This window comes from Plecotus auritus (assembly GCF_963455305.1).
Source record: "Plecotus auritus genome assembly, chromosome: 2".
NCBI classification, from domain to species: Eukaryota; Metazoa; Chordata; class Mammalia; order Chiroptera; family Vespertilionidae; genus Plecotus; species Plecotus auritus.
In genome coordinates this window covers 16,317,835-16,339,834 of record NC_137771.1, presented here as the reverse complement: position 1 = coordinate 16,339,834, position 22,000 = coordinate 16,317,835, and the positions used below count along the sequence as shown (strand labels likewise).

The 22,000-nt window shown below is 44.9% G+C and overlaps 1 protein-coding gene across 4 annotated transcripts; it reads left to right on the top strand.

Annotated features, from left to right (window-relative positions):
* Positions 1-228: 228 nt before the first annotated feature.
* On the top strand, positions 229-21,408 carry STMN1 (stathmin 1). Of its 4 annotated transcripts, XM_080657802.1 has the most exons (6): positions 512-569; positions 738-782; positions 16,418-16,490; positions 16,985-17,157; positions 19,438-19,629; positions 20,890-21,408. In XM_080657802.1, the coding sequence occupies exons 3-6, from the start codon at positions 16,478-16,480 to the stop codon at positions 20,959-20,961; spliced, it is 450 nt and encodes a 149-aa protein (XP_080513928.1). In that variant the 5' UTR covers positions 512-569; positions 738-782; positions 16,418-16,477; the 3' UTR covers positions 20,962-21,408. The 4 variants fall into 4 exon arrangements, with proteins under 4 accessions (XP_080513927.1, XP_080513928.1, XP_080513926.1 ...); XM_080657801.1 differs by lacking the exon at positions 738-782 and having other exon boundaries at positions 229-569; XM_080657800.1 differs by lacking the exons at positions 512-569; positions 738-782 and adding an exon at positions 14,852-14,938.
* The last annotated feature ends 592 nt before the right edge of the window (positions 21,409-22,000 follow it).

The window sequence follows — 22,000 nt, the reverse complement described above, 5'->3', positions numbered from 1 at the left end:
ACCCATTGGAAAACATATCCTTGGGTGAGGATTAACAACAACAAATAAAAATGAATAAAATGGTCCTGAGGGAAAAAAATTAGGTACATTTTACTCTGACCAAGGCAGAGACCTGTGGAGCTCTGAGTGCCTACCTGACCCTCACAACCTCTGAGAAAGATGATCATCGTGATTTTTTATGTTTTAGTTTTGTTAGAACCAGACTTCTGGACCCAGCCATAAGCCAACAGATAGCAGTGAGGAGCCTGCGGGCATGGAAAGGGGGAGGTTGGGGGCCTCCTTGCATGTGGCCTGTTCCCTAAGCCATCTGTTCTTGCAGATCCCTAGAGCAGCAGAGCAGCTAGGAAGAGGGACAGGGGCCTTTGGAACACAAATCATTAGTAATTACAAAGCCATGGGGTGTGAGTCTTTCCTCTCCACAAGTGGAGATGGTTATCAAGGACAAGTGGTGTGTTTTTTCTGGCTGGTCCAGTGTCCCTCCGACCATGTGCAAAGGGGATGCTGTCAGAGGCTCCTGGGAGTGGCGGTGGACCGGCTTCCAGAAAGACAAGTTAAAACCCAGCTCCAAGGTAAGCGGCAGAGCCTGGACCCTGGCAAATTAGTCTTTTGGCCTGGTTGCCATGGAGACAGACAGGCAGCAGCTGCGAGGGAAGAGGGACCAGCAGCTTCACCGACATCTAGGATTCTGAGGCAGCCATGATGGGGGAGGGGGCTTGACACCGCCCTTTCTCCCCCAGATACAGAAGCTCCTGTCTGCCCCTGACGCCCAGACACAGGATCTGGTGAGTTGCCAGGGTCCCAAAGGGAGACATGGCAGCGCTGGCTCCTGAAACCCCAGGTTTTCTGCTCCTAGGCTAGTGCCCTCCCACCGACCGCAGCTGCCTGCTGCCCCGCTTTTGGAGCAAACATCTCCCAGCGATGAGCTCCTGGGCCCTGGGAGGTTCCCAAGCTCCCTCCTTGTTATTAGAGGTGAATCTTACAGTGTTGGCCACTGGAGGCCAATTTGGCCCCTTGCTCTCGCCATCCCTCTGGAAAACTTGGCAGAGGCCACGTGGGGATGTGACCAGCCATTGTCTGGGAAAGGAACTTGAAGCTGAGCCCAGAGGGAACTCAGCAAATGATGGGGTTTATTGTGTTCTCGTTTGATGCCACACTGATACCATTAATTTGTGGCTTCAAGCCCTGTCCTCACTGGCCTGGCGAAAACAGTCCTCCTCTCCCCTCCTATGGGTTATCTGGAAACCGAAGGTGGGAGAGAAGGGGCCGGGCATCCAGGTCGCCTGAGTCCACTTTCCCAGCAGAGCAGCCAGGAGGTCGTCTCAGCATCTCGGTTTCCTCCTCTCTGGTAAGAGGAGAAACGAGGCCGGTACTGTCTGGGGCTTTGCGCTCCTGGGTGGTGCACGTGAGCGGGTCGTTACCTAAGAGAACAGAGTCCTAATGTAGAGGGACAGTGGAGCTGGGGAAAAGCAGAGGCTCTGACCCACCTGCCGGGCTTTTAATTTTGTTTTAATATAAAGCAAATGGATAAAATGTCCCAACCCCTCATTCCTGCTGGAAACTACGGTAATATTGTTGTGAATCTTTTCAGAGCTTTCTCTAGGCTTATACTCCCCCCTATATTATTATTATTATTATTATTATTATTATTATTTTAATTACACAGATGATATGAGAACAAATTTTTATAAAAGATGGGAACACCACAGATAAATGTAGTTAAAAGCAAAAGTAATCTTCTAGTCTTTTTCCCTTCACCAGAGACAGCTATTGTTAACCGTTTAATGTTCTCCAGACATTCAGCTTTTCTTTCTTTAGCATACATGCAACCATAACATCCACATTGTTCTGCGGGTAGCTTTTCCCACCACAATAATGCTACCCTGTAGATTTTTTCCATGTTGACATACCTACCCCACTCTCCGTAACTGTTGCTTAATAGTCTACATTTATGGGTGTTCTGTACTTACTTCAGTGGTTTCCTCTCATAGACACTTGAATTGCTTACAACCCTTTGTTATTAATAATGCTCTGAGCACTTCTGCCACTGTTTATACAGGGTTTATTTCTAAAAGTAGAATCGCTGAGTTAATATGTCTGTAGATCTTTAATGTGTCTAAATACCATGGGGATTTATTTTTGTTTTTTCTTTTAAAAATTATCCAAGACATGGGTGCCCATTACAAAAAAATGAAAAGTGAAAAGTGTAGAAAGCTACATAGGGGGGATAAGATCACTCACGGTCCTGCACCCAGTGGCCGTGACTGTGTACTCTTTGGCGTGTTTTCTTCCAGTTATTCTCTATGCCTGCTATTGTCACCGTGTTTGGATTATACTGCACAGATAATTTTTTTTTACTTAATGTTATAAGCATTCCCCTATGTTACTAAGGTATTTTCTAAGTGTCTGTTTTATTATTTCATGATAGGTATTATATGTACTTACCATAATTTTCTTAGCTATTCCCCTGTTGTTGGATTTTTAAGTTGCCTACATTTTGTCACTCTGACACCCCAGTGAATATTTTTTTTGTATAAATCTTTGTAATTTCCTTAAGCTAGATCCCCAAAGAGGAGAACTACTGGGTCTAGAGGTAGGATTTTAGTGAATCTATTTTTTAAGTGGAATTTTGAATTGCTAATATGTTCACATGGTACAAAATTCCAAAGGTTATAAAATGAAAAAAATGTCTTCCTCTGACTTAGCTGTGATTTTCCTCCTTAAGACCAATACTAATCCAGGAGGCAGCAAAGCGTTAAGTGATTCAAAGGCAACACCATTACTTGCTTTCTTGTGTATTTTTTCTTAGAAAAAGACCAAAAAATGAATACATACATACATAAACATACATTCCTTTTTTATATAGAAATAGCACATCAGATACATACTTTATACTTTTCACTTAATATTTTTGATGATTATTCCATATATAAAAAAATAGAACTGCCTCATTTTCTAGAAATATTTATATAGAATTTCTATAGCCCAGCCAGCATGGCTCAGTGATTGGGCATCCACCTATGAACCAGGGGGTCACGGTTTGACTCCTGGTCAGGGCACATGCCTGGGTTGCGGATTCGATCCCCAGTGTGGGGTGTGCAGGAGGCAGTGGATCAGTCTCTCTCATCATTGATGTTTCTATGTCTCTTTCCCTCTCTCTCCACTCCTCTCTGAAATTAATAAAAATATGTATATATAAAATAGGATTTCCTTACATGGATTTATCGTAATCAATCCTGTTGATACATTTCGAGGTTGTTCCCCTTCCTTTGCTGTTTGAGCAGAGCAGTGTATATACTTTATGTATATACCATTGTGGCCATGTGCTAGCAGCTAGGGCATCCATCTGTAGAAAGGATTCCTTCCAGTGGAATTGCTGGGCCCCAGGGAGTGTGCATTTTACATGCTGATAGCTACGGCTGTCTCCTTAGAGGGTGACCATTTCCTCATTAAAGGGGACGGGCAGTTTTGTAGTTCTTGATTCAAATGGCTAAACTGCTTTCCAGAAGTGTCACCTGTTTACATTCACCAGCAATACACCAATTACTCCTCCCACTATTCAAAAATAATATGGTGACGTTTGCAGTGTTTGTTCTCAATTGTCATTTTTTCAAAAGGACCTGTGAAAGATTACCAAAAGTGAGCAAATAGTTAATTAAAAAAACAACTTTTAAATAAAAAAATAAATAAAACACAGCATCTGGGAGAGTGTCCTAACTCACTTTTGCCACTATATATGTGTGACCTCGGGGAATTGCTTATCCTCGCTGAACCGGTCTTATCTTGGAGTTGCCATGAGGAGGAAATGAGATCATACACCAGGGGCTCAAAAGGTGGTAGCTAAGAAAAAAATGTTTAAGAAAAAAAATGCTGGCCCTCCACGTAATCCCAACTGAGAGGCAGGGAGCCAGCTTTCTAGGCTCTGAAAGGTAGGCTGGGGGGTGCCAGCTTTGTTCTTTCCCCCAAATTCTCCCGCGGGCTTTCCCGCCTTGAAGAGGAAAATGGAAATCTGGCCACCAGCTCCTGGGGGAGAAACATTCCACAGCAGGACTGACCCTTGAGAGGGGCTGGGGTCAGGGCCTCACCCTCATTCACCTTATGCCCCTTGGAGGAGCCCAAGCAGATTTACTGTTCACCCTCCGTGGAGGCCCCTGCAGAGGACCTTACTCCCTGATGGAGACTGGGAAGGAAGTGAGGAGCGCGATCCAGCGCCCCGTTTCTCACTCAGAGCTGACAGGCGCCGGCAGCGCGGGCCTCCGTGGTCCAGCGTTTCCGAGCTCCCGGGCGCGGCTGGGGGCGCTGGGCCGGGGAGGTCCGCGGGACATCTTAGCGCCGCTTTCTGGCTGCAGGGCCCGGCCCTCCGAGGTGCTGCAGTGGCAGGAGGTGGCCCTGGCCACCGTGCGCTCCGCACCCTGCAAGCCCAGCGAGGCTCGGCCTCCCCCTTCTCCCAGAACAGAGCTGCCGGCGGCAAATCCACGGCGGGGACGCCATTTGTGTTCCCGCCGCGTCGGGCGGGGGAAGAGCCTGTGTCGCTGTGAAAGCTGCAGGTGCAAACTGCCTCGGGTGGGCGAGCAGATCTGTGCGGCTCAGCGGAGCCATTTTCTGGGAGGATTTGGAGTCGTTTCCACTCATAGTATAATCACCATATTGGAGAATTGCAGCCACTCCCTCCCCTCCGCCGCCCCCAGCCCCACGCGCCCACCGGGTCTTCCCTTGGTTTTCCAGGGAGGGCTGGCAGGGACGACATGCCTGGTGCAAAGATTGTGCTCTGAGGAACCAGTTGGCCTGGGGTTTAGACGTGGCCCTGAACCTGCTCTGTGACCGTGATGAAGCAGTACAACCCCAGACCTCAGCCTTCTCATATATAAAAATGTAAGAAGGAGTAAAATCAGACCATGTCAAGTATTGGTAAGGTTGTGGGGAAATGGAGGCTCTCAATTTGTCCTTATCTAGGGAAGCTGAAGGTATTCATACCCTGTGCCCTGACAGTTCTCTTGGTTTCTACCCTGGGGAAATACTTGCACCTGCATTACAGGAGGCTGCCCATTGCGGGACCATAGCTAATAACCATTGAAAACAGTTCAATGGCCACCGACAGGGAAAGTTTAAATAAAATAGTGTTTATATTCATGGCGGGTCACTAGATCACTGTTAGAAGGAGTAAGTTAGATCTATAGATGCAGGGACATGGACAGAGCTCCAAATCTACTAAGTAAGCCCAGGAAGTTGCAGAATAATGCATACACCATAATACTATCAACAATAAAAAATATATTTAAAAAGGAAAAAAAAGAATTATGGAGGGCCTTGTGTGCCATGCTAGATGCCAATATTTAAAGATCAGGAGAGTTCATACAAAATACTAAATTCCAGCTTCTCTGGTCACACATTGTTCCAGGAGAGCCATCAGGCAAAGCTAAGTGGGAGCTGCTTCTATGGATTGCATTGTGTCCTCTCAATAGATGTGAAGTCCTGACCCCCCTGTACCCGTGAATGTGATCTTATTTGTAAACTAGAGGCCTGGTGCACAAAATTCATGCACGGGTAGGGCCCCCAGGCCTGGCCAGCCATCAGGGCTGATCTGTGGGGCCACTGGCGGGGCAATCAGGGTGTGGGGGGGCCACTCGCACCCGCCTTGGCTGGCCTGGCACCATCTACCGCCACTGGTCAGGGCCTGCGGGGTGGGGCAGCTCCTGCATTGAGCATCTGCCCCCTGGTGGTCAGTGCGCATCATAGCAACTGGTTGTTCAACCTGTTGTTCCACCGTTCAGTTGGTTTGCATATTAGGGTTTTATATAGGTAGATTGCATCTTTGCAGATGATCAAGTTAAGATGAGACCATCAGGGTGGGCCTTAATCCAATATGCCTGGTGTCCTTATAAAAGGGGGAAATTTGGACACAGAGACAGACACACATAGAGGGAAGATGATGAGAAGGTGTGGGGCGAATGCGATCTAAGGAGCCAATGAGGCTACCGGAAGCTGGAGGGAAGCATGGCAGATTCTCCCTCACAGTCCTCAGAAGGAGCCAACCCTGCTGTCACCTTGGTTTGGGACTTCTGACCCCCAGAACTGGGGGACAATAAATTTCTGTTGGCTAAACCACCCAGTATGTGGTACTTGATCAAGGCAGCCCCAAAAAAGTGATACAGCCCCTTCCTCCCCCTTAAATGGGGCCTGCACTCTCCAGCGATTTGAGTTGGCAGGTGCCCATGGTGGAAATGGAGGGAGGGGACCAATTAGGAGGCTGCTGTGGAAATCCAGTGGGCCTGCGAATGCCTTGCAGTGCTGATGCATACTAATTGATGCCAGGGCTCAGCCATAAGCCCCTGAAGGTCTGTAAATCACCCTGAATTCCAGGGACACGTCTTTTCTTCTCCTCGTGTATTTTCTCTTACACAGCATCCGACCCTTCTCTGCCTGACACCCCAGCCACCCCCACCTTCCAAGCTTGAATTCTACTCAGTGTATACTTTCCCCCGCCTCGGAATGGGTGTGATTTCAGCAGTCTTGGTTTCAACTTCCTGTGATAGCTGTAACCTCTGTTCTCACTGAATTGCTAAGATTGCTGATGAGTGCCAACTGCTTGGAGTTTTTGTGAGTACTGGGAATGTGTTCCCATGCCAGGCCATGGGAAAATGGGCTATGGAATGACCCAGAAATTTATTGAATTAAAAGTAACTGATAAGACCCCTCCCTGTTTTGTTTTAAATAAATATATATATTTAATTTTTATTTTTATTGATTTCAGAGAGGAAGGGGGAGAGAGTGAGAGTGAGAGAGAGAGAGAGAGAGAGAGATCAATAATTAGAGAAAATCATTGGTCTGCTGCCTCCTGCACACCCCCAACCTGAGCATGTGCCCTAATGGAGAATCGAACCATGACCTCCAGGTTCATAGATCGACGCTCAACCACTGAGCCACACCATCCGGGCTGTTTTTAGGCCCACCAGTGCCCATTCAAGAAAAGGACTAGAGCCCTAACCGGTTTGGCTCAGTTGCTAGAGTGTTGGCCTTCGGACTGAAGGGTCCCAGGTTCAATTCCGGTCAAGGCCATGTACCTTGGTTGCGGGCACATCCCCAACAGGAGGTGTGCAAGAGGCAGCTGATTGATGTTTCTAACTCTCTATCCCTCTCCCTTCCTCTATGTAAAAAGTCAATAAAATATATATTTTTTAAAAAGCCCCTCCTTTAAAAAAAAATGAGAAAAGGACTAGATCTCAAATGAAAACCACCCTCCTAGCCCCCAAAAGCCCAGCAGAGGACGAGTGCTCCGACCTGACCATCCCCACATCACTTTTCTTGCTCACGTTTTGATTATTTGGAAAAGGTGTATTGGAAGAAACAATAGAAAGCAATCACCTTCAGCCTCCACATTAAAATAAATGTCACTGGTTAAGGAGACATGATGCCACATGCGAGGTGGCGTCCTGAATTAGATCCTCAGGGGATGCCTTGCCTGCGAGAAGGGGCACAGCTAGAGGAGGAAGGGCAGAGAGAACACAGCCCTTCAAAGGGCAGGGTCCAGGGCCAGGACCCTATTTGACATGTCTACAGAAGACACTGACCCTGTGCCTCAGTTTCCATTAGGGCGACCAGCTCATCTGGGTTTGCCTGGGACTTTCCCAGTTTTAGCACCAGAAATACTGCATCCCAGAAAAAGCCCTCCACCCCAGGCAAACTGAGACGGTTGGTCACTCTGTTTCCTTACCTTTATAATTAGGCTAATAATAGCTCCTAAGATTGTTAATGAGGACTAAATGAGTTACTACATGTGGAGTGATTAGACCAGTGACTGCTGCGTGGTAAGCACTCTATGAGCATGTATTAGCATGTTAGTTATTATCTTTTTTTCAATTATTTTTATTGTAGCAAAATACACATAAAATTTGCCATCTTAACAAATTTTTTTACTTTTTTAAAAACCATGTTTAAGTATTCAGTTCAGTGGTATTAAATACATTCACAATGTATTTAATAATAGCCACCATCCACCTCCATAACACTTTCATCTTGTAAAACTAAAAACGCAATCCCCATTAACTACCTCTCTGTCCCTCTCCCCAGCTCCTGGCAACCACTATTGTACTTTCTATTTCTATGATTTTTTAAAATGTTTATTTATTGATGAGAGAGAGAGATAGATAGAGAGAGAGAGAGAGAGAGAGAGAGAGAGAGAGAGAGAGAAACATTGGTTTGTTGTTCTACTTATTTATGCATTCATTAGTTGCTTCTTGTATGTGACCTGACTGGAGATTGAACCCACAACCTTGGCATATCAGGACAATGTTCTAACCAACTAAGCTACCCAGCTAGGGCTCTCTGATTTTTAAAAAAATATATATTTTATTGATTTTTTACAGAGAGGAAGGGAGAGGGAGAGAGAGTTAGAAACATCGATGAGAGAGAAACATCGATCAGCTGCCTCTTACACACCCCCTACTGGGGATGTGCCTGCAACCAAGGTACATGCCCTTGACTGGAATCGAACCTGGGACCCTTCAGTCCACAGGCCGACGCTCTATCCACTGAGGGCGCTCTGATTTTGACTAAGTATCTCACATAAGTGGAATCATACAGTATTTGTCTTTTTGTGACTAGCTTATTTCGCTTAGCATAATATCCTCAAGATTCATCCATGTTGTAGCATGTGTTAGAATTTCCTTCCTTTTTAAGGCTGAGTAATTTTCCATTGTATGTATCTACCACATTTTGCTTCTCTGTGTATCTGTCACTGATATTTGAGTGACTTCTACATTTTAGCTGTTGTGAATAATGCTGCTGTGAACGTGGTAGTGCAAATATCTAACTTTGCTTTCAGTCATGTTGGGTGCTTACGCAGACATGGAATTGCTGGATCATATGGTAATTCTATTTTCAATTTTTCGAGGACTCTTCATACAGTTTTCCACATTGGCTGTACATTCCTGCCAACAGCGCACAAGGGCTCTAATTTCTCCACAGCCTCTCCAACACTTGTTCTTTTTTTATAGTAGCCATCCTAATGGATGTGAGGTGTTATCTCATTGCGGTTTTTATTTGTATTTACCTGATGTTAGTGATGTTGAGCATCTTTTTTTTTTTTTAAAGGAATTCAAGCATTTATTTATTTTTTTTATATTTTATTGATTTTTTACAGAGAGGAAGGAAGAGTGATAGATAGTCAGAAACATCGATGAGAGAGAAACATCGACCAGTTGCCTCCTGCACACCTCCCACTGGGGATGTGCCTGCAACCAAGTTACATGCCCTTGACCGGAATCGAACCTGGGACCTTTCAGTCCGCAGGCTGACGCTCTATCCACTGAGCCAAACCGGTTTTGGCAAAGTTGAGCATCTTTTAATGTACTTATTAGCTATCTGTATGTCTTCTTTGGAAAGTGTCTATTCAAGTCCTTTGCCCACTTTTGAATTGGAATTTCTTTTTTAAAAAATATTTTTATTGATTTCAGAGAGGAAGGGAGAGGGAAAGTGAGATAGAAACATCAATGAAGCCCTAACCGGTTTGGCTCAGTGGATAGAGCGTCAGCCTGTGGACTCAAGGGTCCCAGGTTCGATTCCGGTCAAGGGCATGTACCTTGGTTGCAGGCACATACCCAGTAGGGAGTGTGCAGGAGGCAGCTGATCGATGTTTCTCATTGATGTTTTTAGCTCTCTATCCCTCTCCCTTCCTCTCTGTAAAAAAACAATAAAATATATTTAAAAAAAATAAAAAGAAACATCAATGAATAGAATCATTGATCAACTGCTTCCTGCACACCCCCTACTGGGAGTTGAGCCTGCAACCCAGGCATGTGCCCTGACCAGAAATTGAACTATGACCTCCTGGTTCCATGTTCAACTGCTGAGCCACACCAGCCAGGCCAACATCATTCTTTTACATGAGGATATCCAGTTTTTCCAATATCATTTGTTGAAAAGACTGTCCTTTCCCCCATTGAATGGTATAGGCATCCTTGTCAAAATCATCGGACCATAAAGGCAAGGGTTTCTTTCCTGGCTCTCTATTTGATTCATTGATCTATATGTCTGTCTTTATGCCAGTGCCACATTAGTTTGATTCTTGTAGCATTATATTAAGTTTTGAAATCAGGAAGTATGAGTCCTCCAGCTTTGTTCTGCTTGTAGCTATTATCATTTTAAAGGTTCCATTCTACTAGAAAATGCTAAGTTTCTATAATTGAAGGCATGGAGGGTGAGAAAGAGGGAAGAGTTGAGTCTGACCAAAGTTCTAAACCTGGAGGGCAAGAGTCCAGCAAAGCCACTAGCTGAATAGGAAACCCTAGATGTTGGTGGTGGGAAGATGTTAGTTCAATGTGACTCATATGGAAGTTGAGGACCTTATGGGGCATCCATGAGGAGCTGTCCTTTAGGATTTAGAAATAGTGTGGTTTTGGAGTTCAGGAGAGAAATAGGAACCCAAGAAACAAAAGGGAGCCATCCCCATAAAAGGAATCATTAGAAGAAGGCATGGACTTAGATAAGCGGGATGAGGGTTAGAGCATGGAGTGGGAAGACTGGCAGGGGCAGTGACATCTTGACCCCATTCTACTCATCATTTAATATGTGCTTACCATATTTCACTGACTCAAAATGACATTGATTTTTAAGACATACCATTGTTTTATGTACCACTAAGAAAATATGCTGTCAATAATTATGACATGTTATTTATTGACTATGAGGTACAACTGATTTCAAAGATACAGAAATGTGGGGCAAATACATCTTAGAATTAATTAAGTTATATGCCAGGTATCAGGAGGAAGGGAGTGGAATAACGCTCTGAAAAAGACCCTGCCCTCAAAAAGCTTCCAATCTCATAGCAACACCTACAGACACTTATAAACCGACAGACTGATGGAGACAACTGCTATAGTGCAGACACCAGCTCTGTTCAGAGATCAGCAGCTGCTTGTCAAGTATTTATAGGAGTTATTAATATAGACAGAACTGACAGCCACATCTTTCTCGGGATTTCTAGTCCTCCCCCTCCTTTTCCCTGATGCCTGACATGTCTAGAGACAAAGCCTTTCAAACCATTTTTGAATGAATTGAGGTAATTCATTGTGGGTGTTGAACTGGTACAACTGCTATGGAAGGGAATTTGGCACTATTCAAATTACAAATGTGTTTGCCCTTTGACCTTGCAATATATATACTCTAGGACTATATCTTGCAGATATACTCACCCACGTGGAAAATGCTATGTTTACAAGGTTCTATTTATTACTGCATTGTTTGAAATAGCAAATAATTTGGAACAACTTAGAAATCATAGATAGGGTTAGATTATGGAACATTCATTCATACAAGGAAATGCTTGATCTATGAACAGATCTCTGTATGAAAAGATTCCTGACATGTATCATTGAGTGAAAACATCCTAAGTGCAAAATACTTACAGTAGACGACCATTTGTATTTTAGAAGGGAAGAATACATACCCACAAATTTGCCTGTGTACGGATAAAGAAACTTTAGGATAACAGAAAGAGAACAATGGTTATGCTGGGGGAGGGGGTATCAAATTTGGCAGGTGGAATAGAGAAGGGAGGAGGACTTTTCATACTTAATTTTTAAATTATGTGAATGTATTATCTACTCAAGATGTTAAAGGAATTGAAATTTGTAAAATACCCCATGGGAAGAGTTAACCCAGTGACTATGATTCCCACCAAAGAGTGAAAGTCTGCTATTCATTCATTCATTCAATAACCTAGAGCAATCAAGAAACTTCTTTAGCAATAATAGTTAACAAACATTAGGTACTTTCGACGTGCCAGGCACTTTCATGTACACGACCTCATTATAATCCTGGAGCATTACAGAAGAGGAAGCTGAGGGTGAGAAAATTGTTCTTGTCTAAAGTCAACTGCAAATGTCTAGACCCCACCATCCTGGACTAGGCCTGGTTCTGGGCACTAGGCATATCAAGACAAAGATACAGCCCCTCCTTCTTGGACTTACTACTCTAGTGAGGGAGCCAGGCGTGTGAAACAGCAGATTCACAGACAGCATCTGAACAGGGAAGGGAGTGTTAGAGCACAATGCCTAAGAAACAGGGGACAAAGGGAACAGAGAGGCCGGGGACAAGGAGAAAGCTCTCCCACGACACCCTTTTGCCAAGGACAGGCCCTGGAAGCGCAGTGGAGCTCCGCGGCGCCTATGTGGGAGACAACCCCTGCAGCCTCAGAACCGACAATGGACAAAGGCTGCCGGCGCTCCGTAAGAACAGAGATCTGACAACTGCCCGGCCGACGGATGAGTGTAGACATCCCTTCTGGACTTTGAAGCCTGAAGTGCTGTCCTGTAGCTGTCTACACAGATCAAATAAGCTGGATGACTGCCCGATCTTGACTTCACTTTGTGCTAATCCAGTTCCAGCCAGCTCCAGTGCAATCCGACCAAACCATCTGAGCAGAGGCAAAAACAATTCTCCTGGGGAAAGATAGAGCCAAGATGTGAGCGTTAACTGCGTGCTGCCACTTCAGGAGGGTCTGGGTTTTGGGTTAGTTTTAGGAAGCATCCAAGAAGGGAGCTCTGTCCCTCTCCACGGCGAAGTGGCAAAACTGTTTTCTCTCCTTACCGTTGAAAGCCCTTCCTATTCCAGGGCTCATAGATGAACACCCAGAAGAGCTGACAATAGATAGCTCTCGTCTGGATCTCAGAAAGACAACCCTATCCTAAAACAGGGATCATCCCATCACACAAGCACCTTTTTATTTTTGGGCTCATTCTAGGGGAAACCTTATCCCAGCCTCCTCAGTCCCTAAGCAACAGTGAGGCTCTCAGGAAATCTTTGTCACTGAGACTGGCAGGACCAGGCATCTAACAGCAAACCCAGAAGCCAAGTGGCATCGTTAACAAAGATTAGAAATCTACATGAGTTCTGACATCTTCTTGCTAGCTATGGTTTCCATGGAAATAGACATCTGCTCTAAGGAGAAAGAAAAGGTGGTGGTGGTGGGGGGGAAGCGTTGTAAATGCATTAAAATAATCAGTGTTTTGAAAGATTAATTTTTTTCCTGTCACAACATTAATAGTCAGAAATGTGAGATTTTTGCGTGGCAATTTCTTTTCTTTTCTTTTTTAATGCAGCAAAGGGGTGGGACCTTCCTCTGGAAACCTCCAGATCAAGTACAAAGGCTTGAAGATAAAGGGTGGTTCCAGGGATAATAGAACGCTTGGTCTTGGGTTCCTTGCTTGGCTGTGTTGCCTGCCAATCTGTCACTTCAGTGAGGTCGAGTCCTCACCTCTCTCCAGCTTTTCTAACGATTTCTGAAATTTCACTCAGAAAACTGAGAGATGGAAACACCTGGCTGTTTCGTGGCCAAGTTTGGTCTGCGAGGGAGAAGCGTTTCAGGGCTGAGAATCTGAATAATTTCTGGTCCTGCTCACATGCTAAGGGAAAACCACTTAGATTGGGGGCAGGGGAAAGGCCGACCCCACACAAGGGCAATTGTTGTAGAAAATGCAGCAACAAGCATATTTCAGGCCACAGTACATTGCTAACTGTTTGCTTTGTGTGGTGTGTCTGCTGCCTGTATGATCCAGTTTTCCTTGTCTCGGGCACCGATTCACTGTATTTATCTCCAGCACATCTTTAGTGACTAGCAGGACATGGAGAGTCTTTTTAAATTAGGACTGTTGTTTCCACAGAGTTGGTCATATTTGTTTCGGGGTTTGGGGAGAGGGAGCCCATTGATTAATAAAATGAAGGTGCTCTTCTACCCAGTTGGGATGTCAAAGCAGGTGCATTAGTGCGATGACCACTACCTGAGGACATAGCCTGGGTCAGGGGAATGGGAGGAGGGGCCTGGGAACCCTATCCATTTTATTCTTTTTCCTCAGGCCTTTTTGTGGGAAGAGGGAAGCCAATCATTTTAATCTGATAGCCAGGGTCAAACCAATTTCCTTTGTATCTCTGCTGTGCTTGGATCTATCCAGGCATGGAGGAATAGTGAGTGACCTTGTGGCTCCTTTTGTTTTAAATTATTTTTAAAAGGCCCATCATCGCTCTGGGGAGCAAGTGCTCCAAGAACAAAAGCAACACTTAAGGGCAGTCTGTGTAACTGCTATTGCTCTTCCTTCCCTATCATCTGGCCAAGGCTAGGCAGAACAGATGGAGTCTGCATTTAAGCCAAGTGACTGTTAGACCAAAGGAGATCAAATTCCAGAGCTTTTGGTCTAAGTCACTCACGCTTTCCCTCCTCAGCTCTGATAACCAGTTTGGGAACCCGTAGGATGGTAGCGAGAACGCACACAGTGAGGAAAGGGCCACGCCCGCGATCTGTTAGGGCTGAGTGGCTTAGGGATTATGATGATGTCACAATACAGATGATACGCAGGTGTCAAGGTACGGCTTCGGGTGCAGGGGCTTTTACAAGGGGCGTAGAGTGGCATTGTCCTGTCACAAGGGCTTGGGCATCTTAGGTAGCGGCACGGGGGTGGGGGGACACCGTTGGGGCACTGCGCCGTGAGTATTGTCCTTTCGACGAAGCGGAGCAAGTAGCTCAACCAAGGCGGAGTCCAGGCAGCCACGCTCTGAGAGGTGCGGAGGGACCCCGCCCCGCCCCGCCCCGCCCGGTCCTGCCCTTTTCCTAGGGATGGGAGAGCTGGTTCAGATCCAGACCAAGGGCCATGTCCTTTTCCGCGGCTAGACAACCGCCCGGGTCCTCGGTTTACACCTGGGGAGACCCATAAACGCCCACACCCCTCGCATTGTCCTCCTGCCTCGCCAGCCTGGACTACATTTCCCGAGGTGCTCCGGGGCCCACAGGGGCGGGGTCCACTGCACTGTCGGGGGAAGGGGCCAGCACGTGCCGCCCCTCTCAGCCAATGCAGAGCCCTTCTGGGAGGTCACGTGCCGCTGTTTGGCGCTTTTGTGCGCGCTCGGGTCTGTTGGTGCTCAGTGCGGCCAGGCGGCTCGGACCGGGCAGGTGGGTGTGGGGTTCTTAGTGGAGCCTGCGGGCAGCAAGGGGGACGGGATGGACGGGATGGGCTGCGTCTTCGGGTCCGCTCCCTGCTGGAAGACGGCGGGCGGGGCCGCGGGCCCCTGAGGGGGCTGATGGGTGGGGGTCTCTGCGCTTTGTGTGTGACTCGGGCGGAGCCTGGGCTTTGTCCCCACTCCCTGGGGGCGCGGCTGTCTTGGGGAAGGGGCGCGGCCAGCTGGGCTAGCCTCGGGCGTTAGTCCCCCGGTGCTGTCGAGGAGACAATAGGGGGCGTGGGTCCCCGTTTGCCTCTCTCACTCCTACTCCGGTCGTGGCCCCGCTGGGGTCCCCATTGTCTGAAGGAGCAGGGAGGCGCCTCCTGGCAGCAGCGCCCCTAGGGCCAGACTGCGCAACCCTAGGGCTGCACCCGCTCCCCGCGATTCTCTTCGCCCAGTGACTGTGGGGCCGCGCCCGAGAGGCTAACACCCCACGGAGACTCCTGCCCTCGCGATGCAGGGCGCAGACAGTTAGGGTGGCAATGGGTTGGGTGGAAGCGCAGGGAGGAGATGGTGAGCTGGTGTGGAGGCTAGCCCACGGCCTGTTCCCGAGCCGCGGCAGGGTGGGGGTGGCCTCAAGGTGATTTTGGCGGGAGTGGGGGGGGGGCGTCCACGGGGGAGAAGCCCGGGATGGGCGGAGTTATCCGATAGGACCGTTAGTCCCGCCCATCCCTCCCCTTTCCACGCTCGCGGGCTCCTGGGTGTTGTGAGTTCGGATTCGAAAAGGCGCGGGGAGGAAGGGGGCGGGGCCAGGGGCCGGAGCATTGAGCGTGTTCTGATTGGCCGGGGGCCGCTTTCGGACCAGGGCCACGCCCATCCTGGGGTCCGCTGCTGCGTTTAATGCTCTGCTAATGTTAAATCATTTCTCTGCCTCTGATTTTAATTTCCAGCTGGTAGGGACCTGTAATCATACACCTTTGATACTAGCGTAGGGCCTACAAGAATCATGACCTTAAAAAAATCAAGATAGGATGTAGAATTTTTCGTGACATAAGGCAGCAAATATAATGTAAAACCTAGACATTCATAAAACTCATTTTGCCCGTTGTTGGACAAGGAGCTTAAGCCCCAAGAACAATAGGTGTTGAACATTATTGTTTAATATTAGCTTGGGCGTTTTGTTTTCCACCATGGCAGACATAGACAAAGCAGGGGTGGGTATTTCATTTGCACAATGAGTTGTAGGCACTATTAAGATGGCTCCGGGCTTACTGTTGAGTTAACTACAACCAACGTTCTATTCAGTTGAAATTTTCCAATGGTTGGTATTTTTGAGATTTTCATAATTTCTAGTTAATGATGTCTTATTTAATTCCACGATAGTGATTTTTCTGACATTGATTTATGTGGATGTGATTTGAAGTCCCCAAGGGATTGATGACGTATAGAAATGCAAAGAAATTGATTGCATGCTTTTGAAAATCATTTTCAGGGCTTTCCTTGCCAGTGGATTGTGTAGAATATATTGCCAGGCTCTTGTCTTCTGTTCACCATGGCTTCTTCTGGTAGGTAAACGGTTGGGGAAAACTGAAATTGTGATGGGCTTATGGTTTTAGAATAGGAGATGGCTTAAGTCTTAGCCATTAATTTGGTACCTGTGTTTTGGTCTTATAAAAAATGTATTTTATAAATCGTAGAATAATTAAAGAAGAAAAAATGGCTATCATTTGAACGTACTGAGAGCTTATAATTAATTGTTTCATTATTAGATGATTTGGCTTGCTCTGAAGCAAAATGTGGAGTTTAGCACAAGTCTTTCTTTTGTTCATGAAAGTGATTGTCAAATACTGATATTTCAGAATGGTATTTATTAATCAGAAAATGTTGAGCTTTGTTTTTTTGGTACGTGATATTTACATAATTTCTTGCTTGCAAACACAGCTTCATTAGCCCTAATTCTATTCATTACATTGATTTGGTTTTTAGAAAATTATAGAACAGTTTATTAGAATAGGAAAACCCTATTTTCTGAATACATTATAAATACGATCAAATCCAGATATCCAGGTGAAAGAACTGGAGAAGCGTGCTTCAGGCCAGGCTTTTGAGCTGATTCTCAGCCCTCGATCAAAAGAATCCGTCCCAGAATTCCCCCTTTCCCCTCCAAAGAAGAAGGATCTTTCCCTGGAGGAAATTCAGAAGAAATTAGAAGCTGCAGAAGAAAGACGCAAGGTAAACATCAGAATTTACAGAAAATGGTATTTATTATAGTAATGTGGCAAGTCAGTTTTAGTTCCATAACAGGAGGAAGACAGAATTGTAGCCAGACAGTGGTTATACTTACGTGAAAATTACGTAATGCCAGTGACTGGAAGAAAACACCAAACATCATTTATTGAGCTCCTATTACACACCAACTTCTTTACTTATATTTTTCTCTTTTAATACAGTGACTCTAAAAGGGTAGGTGATGTCTTAGGTACCAAGCTTAGAAAATGGTCTTGAGAATGTTGTCATTTCCTAAGCCATATAGCCAGTGAATATTGGAGCCATAATTCAAGCCAAGGTCTGTCTGAAACCAGAGTTCATGTTTCTCATGCTTTTTCTGTGAAACGGAATTGTTGGTGGATGACTCCTTTTTTGTCTTTTTAGATTTTGGGCGTTTCTTTTGATTTGTGTGTGTGCCTGTGTAGTATTTTTGTTTTTGTTTCCTTGAGAACTACACAATAAAAACTTTAGCCCTGGCTGGTTTGGCTCAGTGAATAGAGCGTCAGCCTGCGGACTGAAGGGTCCCGGGTTCGATTGCCAGTCAGGGCACATGCCCAGGTTTTAGGCTTGATCCCCAGTGGGGGGCGTGTGGGAGGCAGCTGATCCATGATTCTCTCTCATCATTGATGTTGCTGTCTCTCTCTTCCCTCTCCCTTCCTCTGAAATTAATTTAAAAAAAAGAAAGTAAGAAAATAAAAGAAAAAAAACATTTTAAATTGCTAGTTATGTGATTTTGTTGCTCAGCTGGCATTCTGGTATTATGGCAGCTTTTCTCTTATGTAAGCTATTCTATTTGAAGTAGACATCTTTAAAAATAACTGATCAGAAAAATCAAAAACCATTAGTATGCTTGTTACAGAAAAATTGGGAAACCCAGAAGTTATAAATAGGAAATTGAGTATTCTTTATCTTACTTCCTAGAAATAACCATTAACATGTTGGAATATGTCCTTCCATTCAACATTATTCTATTAATTGAGAATTTTACATAAATTCTCATTTAGTCCCCCTTACCAATAACCCTGATTGGGGTGAATGGGTTTAATTTTGAAATTAGGGAAACTAAGTCAGGAAAAGGTAAAGTAATAACCTGCCCCCATCAACACAGCAAGTGCAGTTAAAGTCCAATACATTAAACCACACACATCCACATATAGGCCCCTTGTTAAGCTTCTGTAGCACGTGCTATGCACTTTTCAGTGCCACAGTTGTATGCATGTACACTGGACCACTATCCACACTGCGAAACCTTTCCCCAGGAAGATGGCAGTGTGTGCAGTGATGCATCGCCTCCTACCTGCTCTCCTGTCGTTTGTGTTCATGGAAGAAATGCAGCCTAAAGCTGGACAGAGAAGTATTGAGAAATCCACCGTGGCCCTGTAGCCATTAGCCTGTGCTTCACATAGGGACTGACTAAATATAGGGAAACTCTTGTATGACTGGGATTTTGCAAAAGAGAATTAACAGAACCAATGGCAGATGCTCTGTAGTTCTCCCGCAAGTCAGTGCTTCCAAACACGTCGGAGTCTGTTTGGTAACAAGCTATTCTGAGTCTGTTGAGGGAGGTACACCATGGTAATCAAGCTCCCGAGGTCTGGAAGTTAGTGCAGCTTCCACAGAGGAAAGCTAGTAAGCTTTTCTTTGAAAGAAATCCTTCTGGCTTAAATAGTAATCTGGAGGCTTAAAATTTCTGTCATTCATGTATTTTATCAGTGTGGTTACACTTTTATAATGAGCTAATTTTCTTTGGATAGCCTTTGAAGTTAAATAACAAAATTCTTTATAATAAAGTTCCATTTTTAAAAAAATATATATTTTATTGATTTTTTACAGAGAGGAAGGGAGAGGGATAGAGAGTTAGAAACATTGATGGGAGAGAAACATCAATCAGCTGATTCTTGCACACCTCCTACTGGGAATGTGCCCGCAACCAAGGTACATGCCCTTGACCGGAATCGAACCTGGGACCCTTCAGTCCACAGGCCGATGCTCTATCCACTGAGCCAAACCAGTTAGGGCATAAAGTTTCATTTTTAAGTGCATCTCACTCAAGTCATCTTGATACCATTAAGCAGTAAATCTTATAAGGATTTCCTTAAGGAGTAATTGGATAAGATTCTCTGAGCAAACAGTTTTCCAAAGTAAACACAAACACTAGAAAATGATTTTCATAATATTTTGATACAAATAATTCAGGGCCTGGCTTCAGTGTTATCTAAAGAGATCTCATATTCTGCCTTTTAGTCCCATGAAGCTGAGGTCTTGAAGCAGCTTGCTGAGAAACGAGAGCACGAGAAAGAAGTGCTTCAGAAAGCAATCGAAGAGAACAACAACTTCAGTAAAATGGCAGAGGAGAAACTGACCCACAAAATGGAAGCCAACAAGGAGAACCGAGAGGCACAGATGGCTGCCAAACTGGAGCGTTTGCGGGAGAAGGTGGGTGTCTCCGCCTCGCAGGAGGAGGCTTGAAGTTTCATGTACCAGTGAACTGGCTTCCACTAATGGCCTTGATCAAAGGTGTTTGGCATCTTTGTCGTCAATTTGGGGGCTTAACATGTTAAATGAGAGGTGTCCTACGCTGGTGCCATTTTGGGGCTCATCCCATCTGGTTTTCCAGATGACCTAATAAATTCATGATTCTTTACCAAAAAATAAATAAAAACATAAATGAGAGGTATCTTATTTTAAAATAAGATGGAATAGCCCTAGCCAGTTTGGCTCAGTGGATGGAACATCAGCCTAAGGACTGAAGGGTCCTGGGTTTGATTCCAGTCAAGGGCAACATGCCTGATTGCAATCTCAATCCCCAGTAGGGGGCATGCGGGAGGCAGCCCATCAACGATTCTCTCATCATTGATGTTTCTCTCTCTCCCTCTCCCTTCCTCTCTAAAATAAAAATATATTTTTAAAAAAATGAAATCAATAAAACAAATAAGATGGAATATTCAACAATTTCCATCATAATTGCACTTTCTTTGGAAGAACAGTATGAGGCTCAATCATTAGATTCCTCAGGTGATCCAGGTAGTCTGAAGATTATGTCTTAGGACTCTTAATTATCTGATTCACATAATATAATTATATAGTAGTCCTCCCTCATCTGTGTGGGCTGTGTTCCAAGACCCCCAATGAATGCCTAAAACCACAGATAGTAGCAAACCCTGTATGTATGCACTGTTTTTTCCCTGTGCATACTTGCCTGTGATAAAGTTTACAGCTTCTCTTTGGCATTTTAAATTGCCAGGATTACTACTCTTGTATTTTCAGGTCATTAAGTAAAAGAAGGGTTACGTGAACATAGATACTCTGATATCGTGACAGTTGATTTGATAACAGAGACAGCTACTAAATGACTTAACAGGCAGGTAGTACAGTGTGAATACACTGGGAAAAGGGATGATTTTATCCTGGCAGGACGAGCGAGACAGCGTGAGAATTCATCATGCTATTCAGAATGACATAAAATTTAAAACTTGTGAAATGTTTATTTCTGGAGTTTTCCATTTAATATTTTCATACTGCAGTTGCCTGCAGTTAACTGAAACCAGGAAAAGCAAAACCGAGGAAATGGGTGACTACTATATTTATAATATTACTTATTAATAAATGTACTGACACTGTGTTGGACCTCTTTAGGAGGTGTGACTTGGCAGGCTGCTTTATTTGCCTGATGATATATATACTGTTTCTTTACAGGACAAGCACATTGAAGAAGTGCGGAAGAACAAAGAATCCAAAGATCCTGCTGATGAGACTGAAGCTGACTAATTTGTTTTGAGAACTGATTTTCTCCCCCTCCCCTTCCTAAATATCCAAAGACTGTACTGGCCAGTGTCATTTTATTTTTGCCCTTCTGACAAATATTCTAGAAGCTGATTGATGTAGAACCATAAGTAGATCCAGACTGTATGATGTTGTTTTAGGGGATAAAGGGGAGAAACTGAAAGTGTTTTACGCTTTTTCTAAAGTGTTGAGGTCTTTCTAATGTAGCTATTTTTCTTGTTGTACCTTTTCTACTTCAGTACACTTGGTGTGCTGGGTCAATGGCTAGTACTGTTTTGGCTCTGTGAAAACATGTTTGTGAAAAGAGTATGTAGTGGCTTCTTTTAAATTGTTAGATGCTGAATATCTGTTCACTTTTAAATCCCAATTCTGTCCCGATCTTACCAGATGCTACTGTACTTGAATGGTTAATAAAACTGCACAGTGCTGTTAGTGGCAGTGACTTATTTTGATCCAGGTAATAAATTGCCCAGTGATGGAGACCCTCCTAGCTTCTCTTTGTGCTGGGTGGGGCCTTTGGGCTGGCGGAAATACCCATCCTGCAAGTTCTCTGCCCTGAGACTCTTGTACCAGAGTTGTTTGCATTGTCTTCTTCCACAATCGTCACTTTGTTGTTGTACTGTGGCCCAGATCAGCTGTTACATAGTCTTTCTGATGTTTATTTGCAAACAAGCGTTTTTTTGTTTGTGTGTCCCTGTTAAAAAGGCAGACATCAAGCCACAAATATTTCTAGAGAACAGTTTAGAGGAAATCTTGAGATCCTAGTTAAAGGTATTTAACAGTTTGCTTTGTGTTACAGTTGGGGATGGGATGCATATTAACCGTTTCCTGCTATGGAAGCTATGACTCAAGAATTGGAATATTCATAAAACTTTCTGTGCCCCTGTAGCAACTCCTGTGACGTGATTAAAGGGAACCGCATTCCCGGGAGCAGCATTTGACTTGGGTGGTTAAGATTGGCAGGTACTTCATCTTGTATCCAGAGGCTGTGTGATACTCACTGTTGTCAGAGCACTGCCTCTCA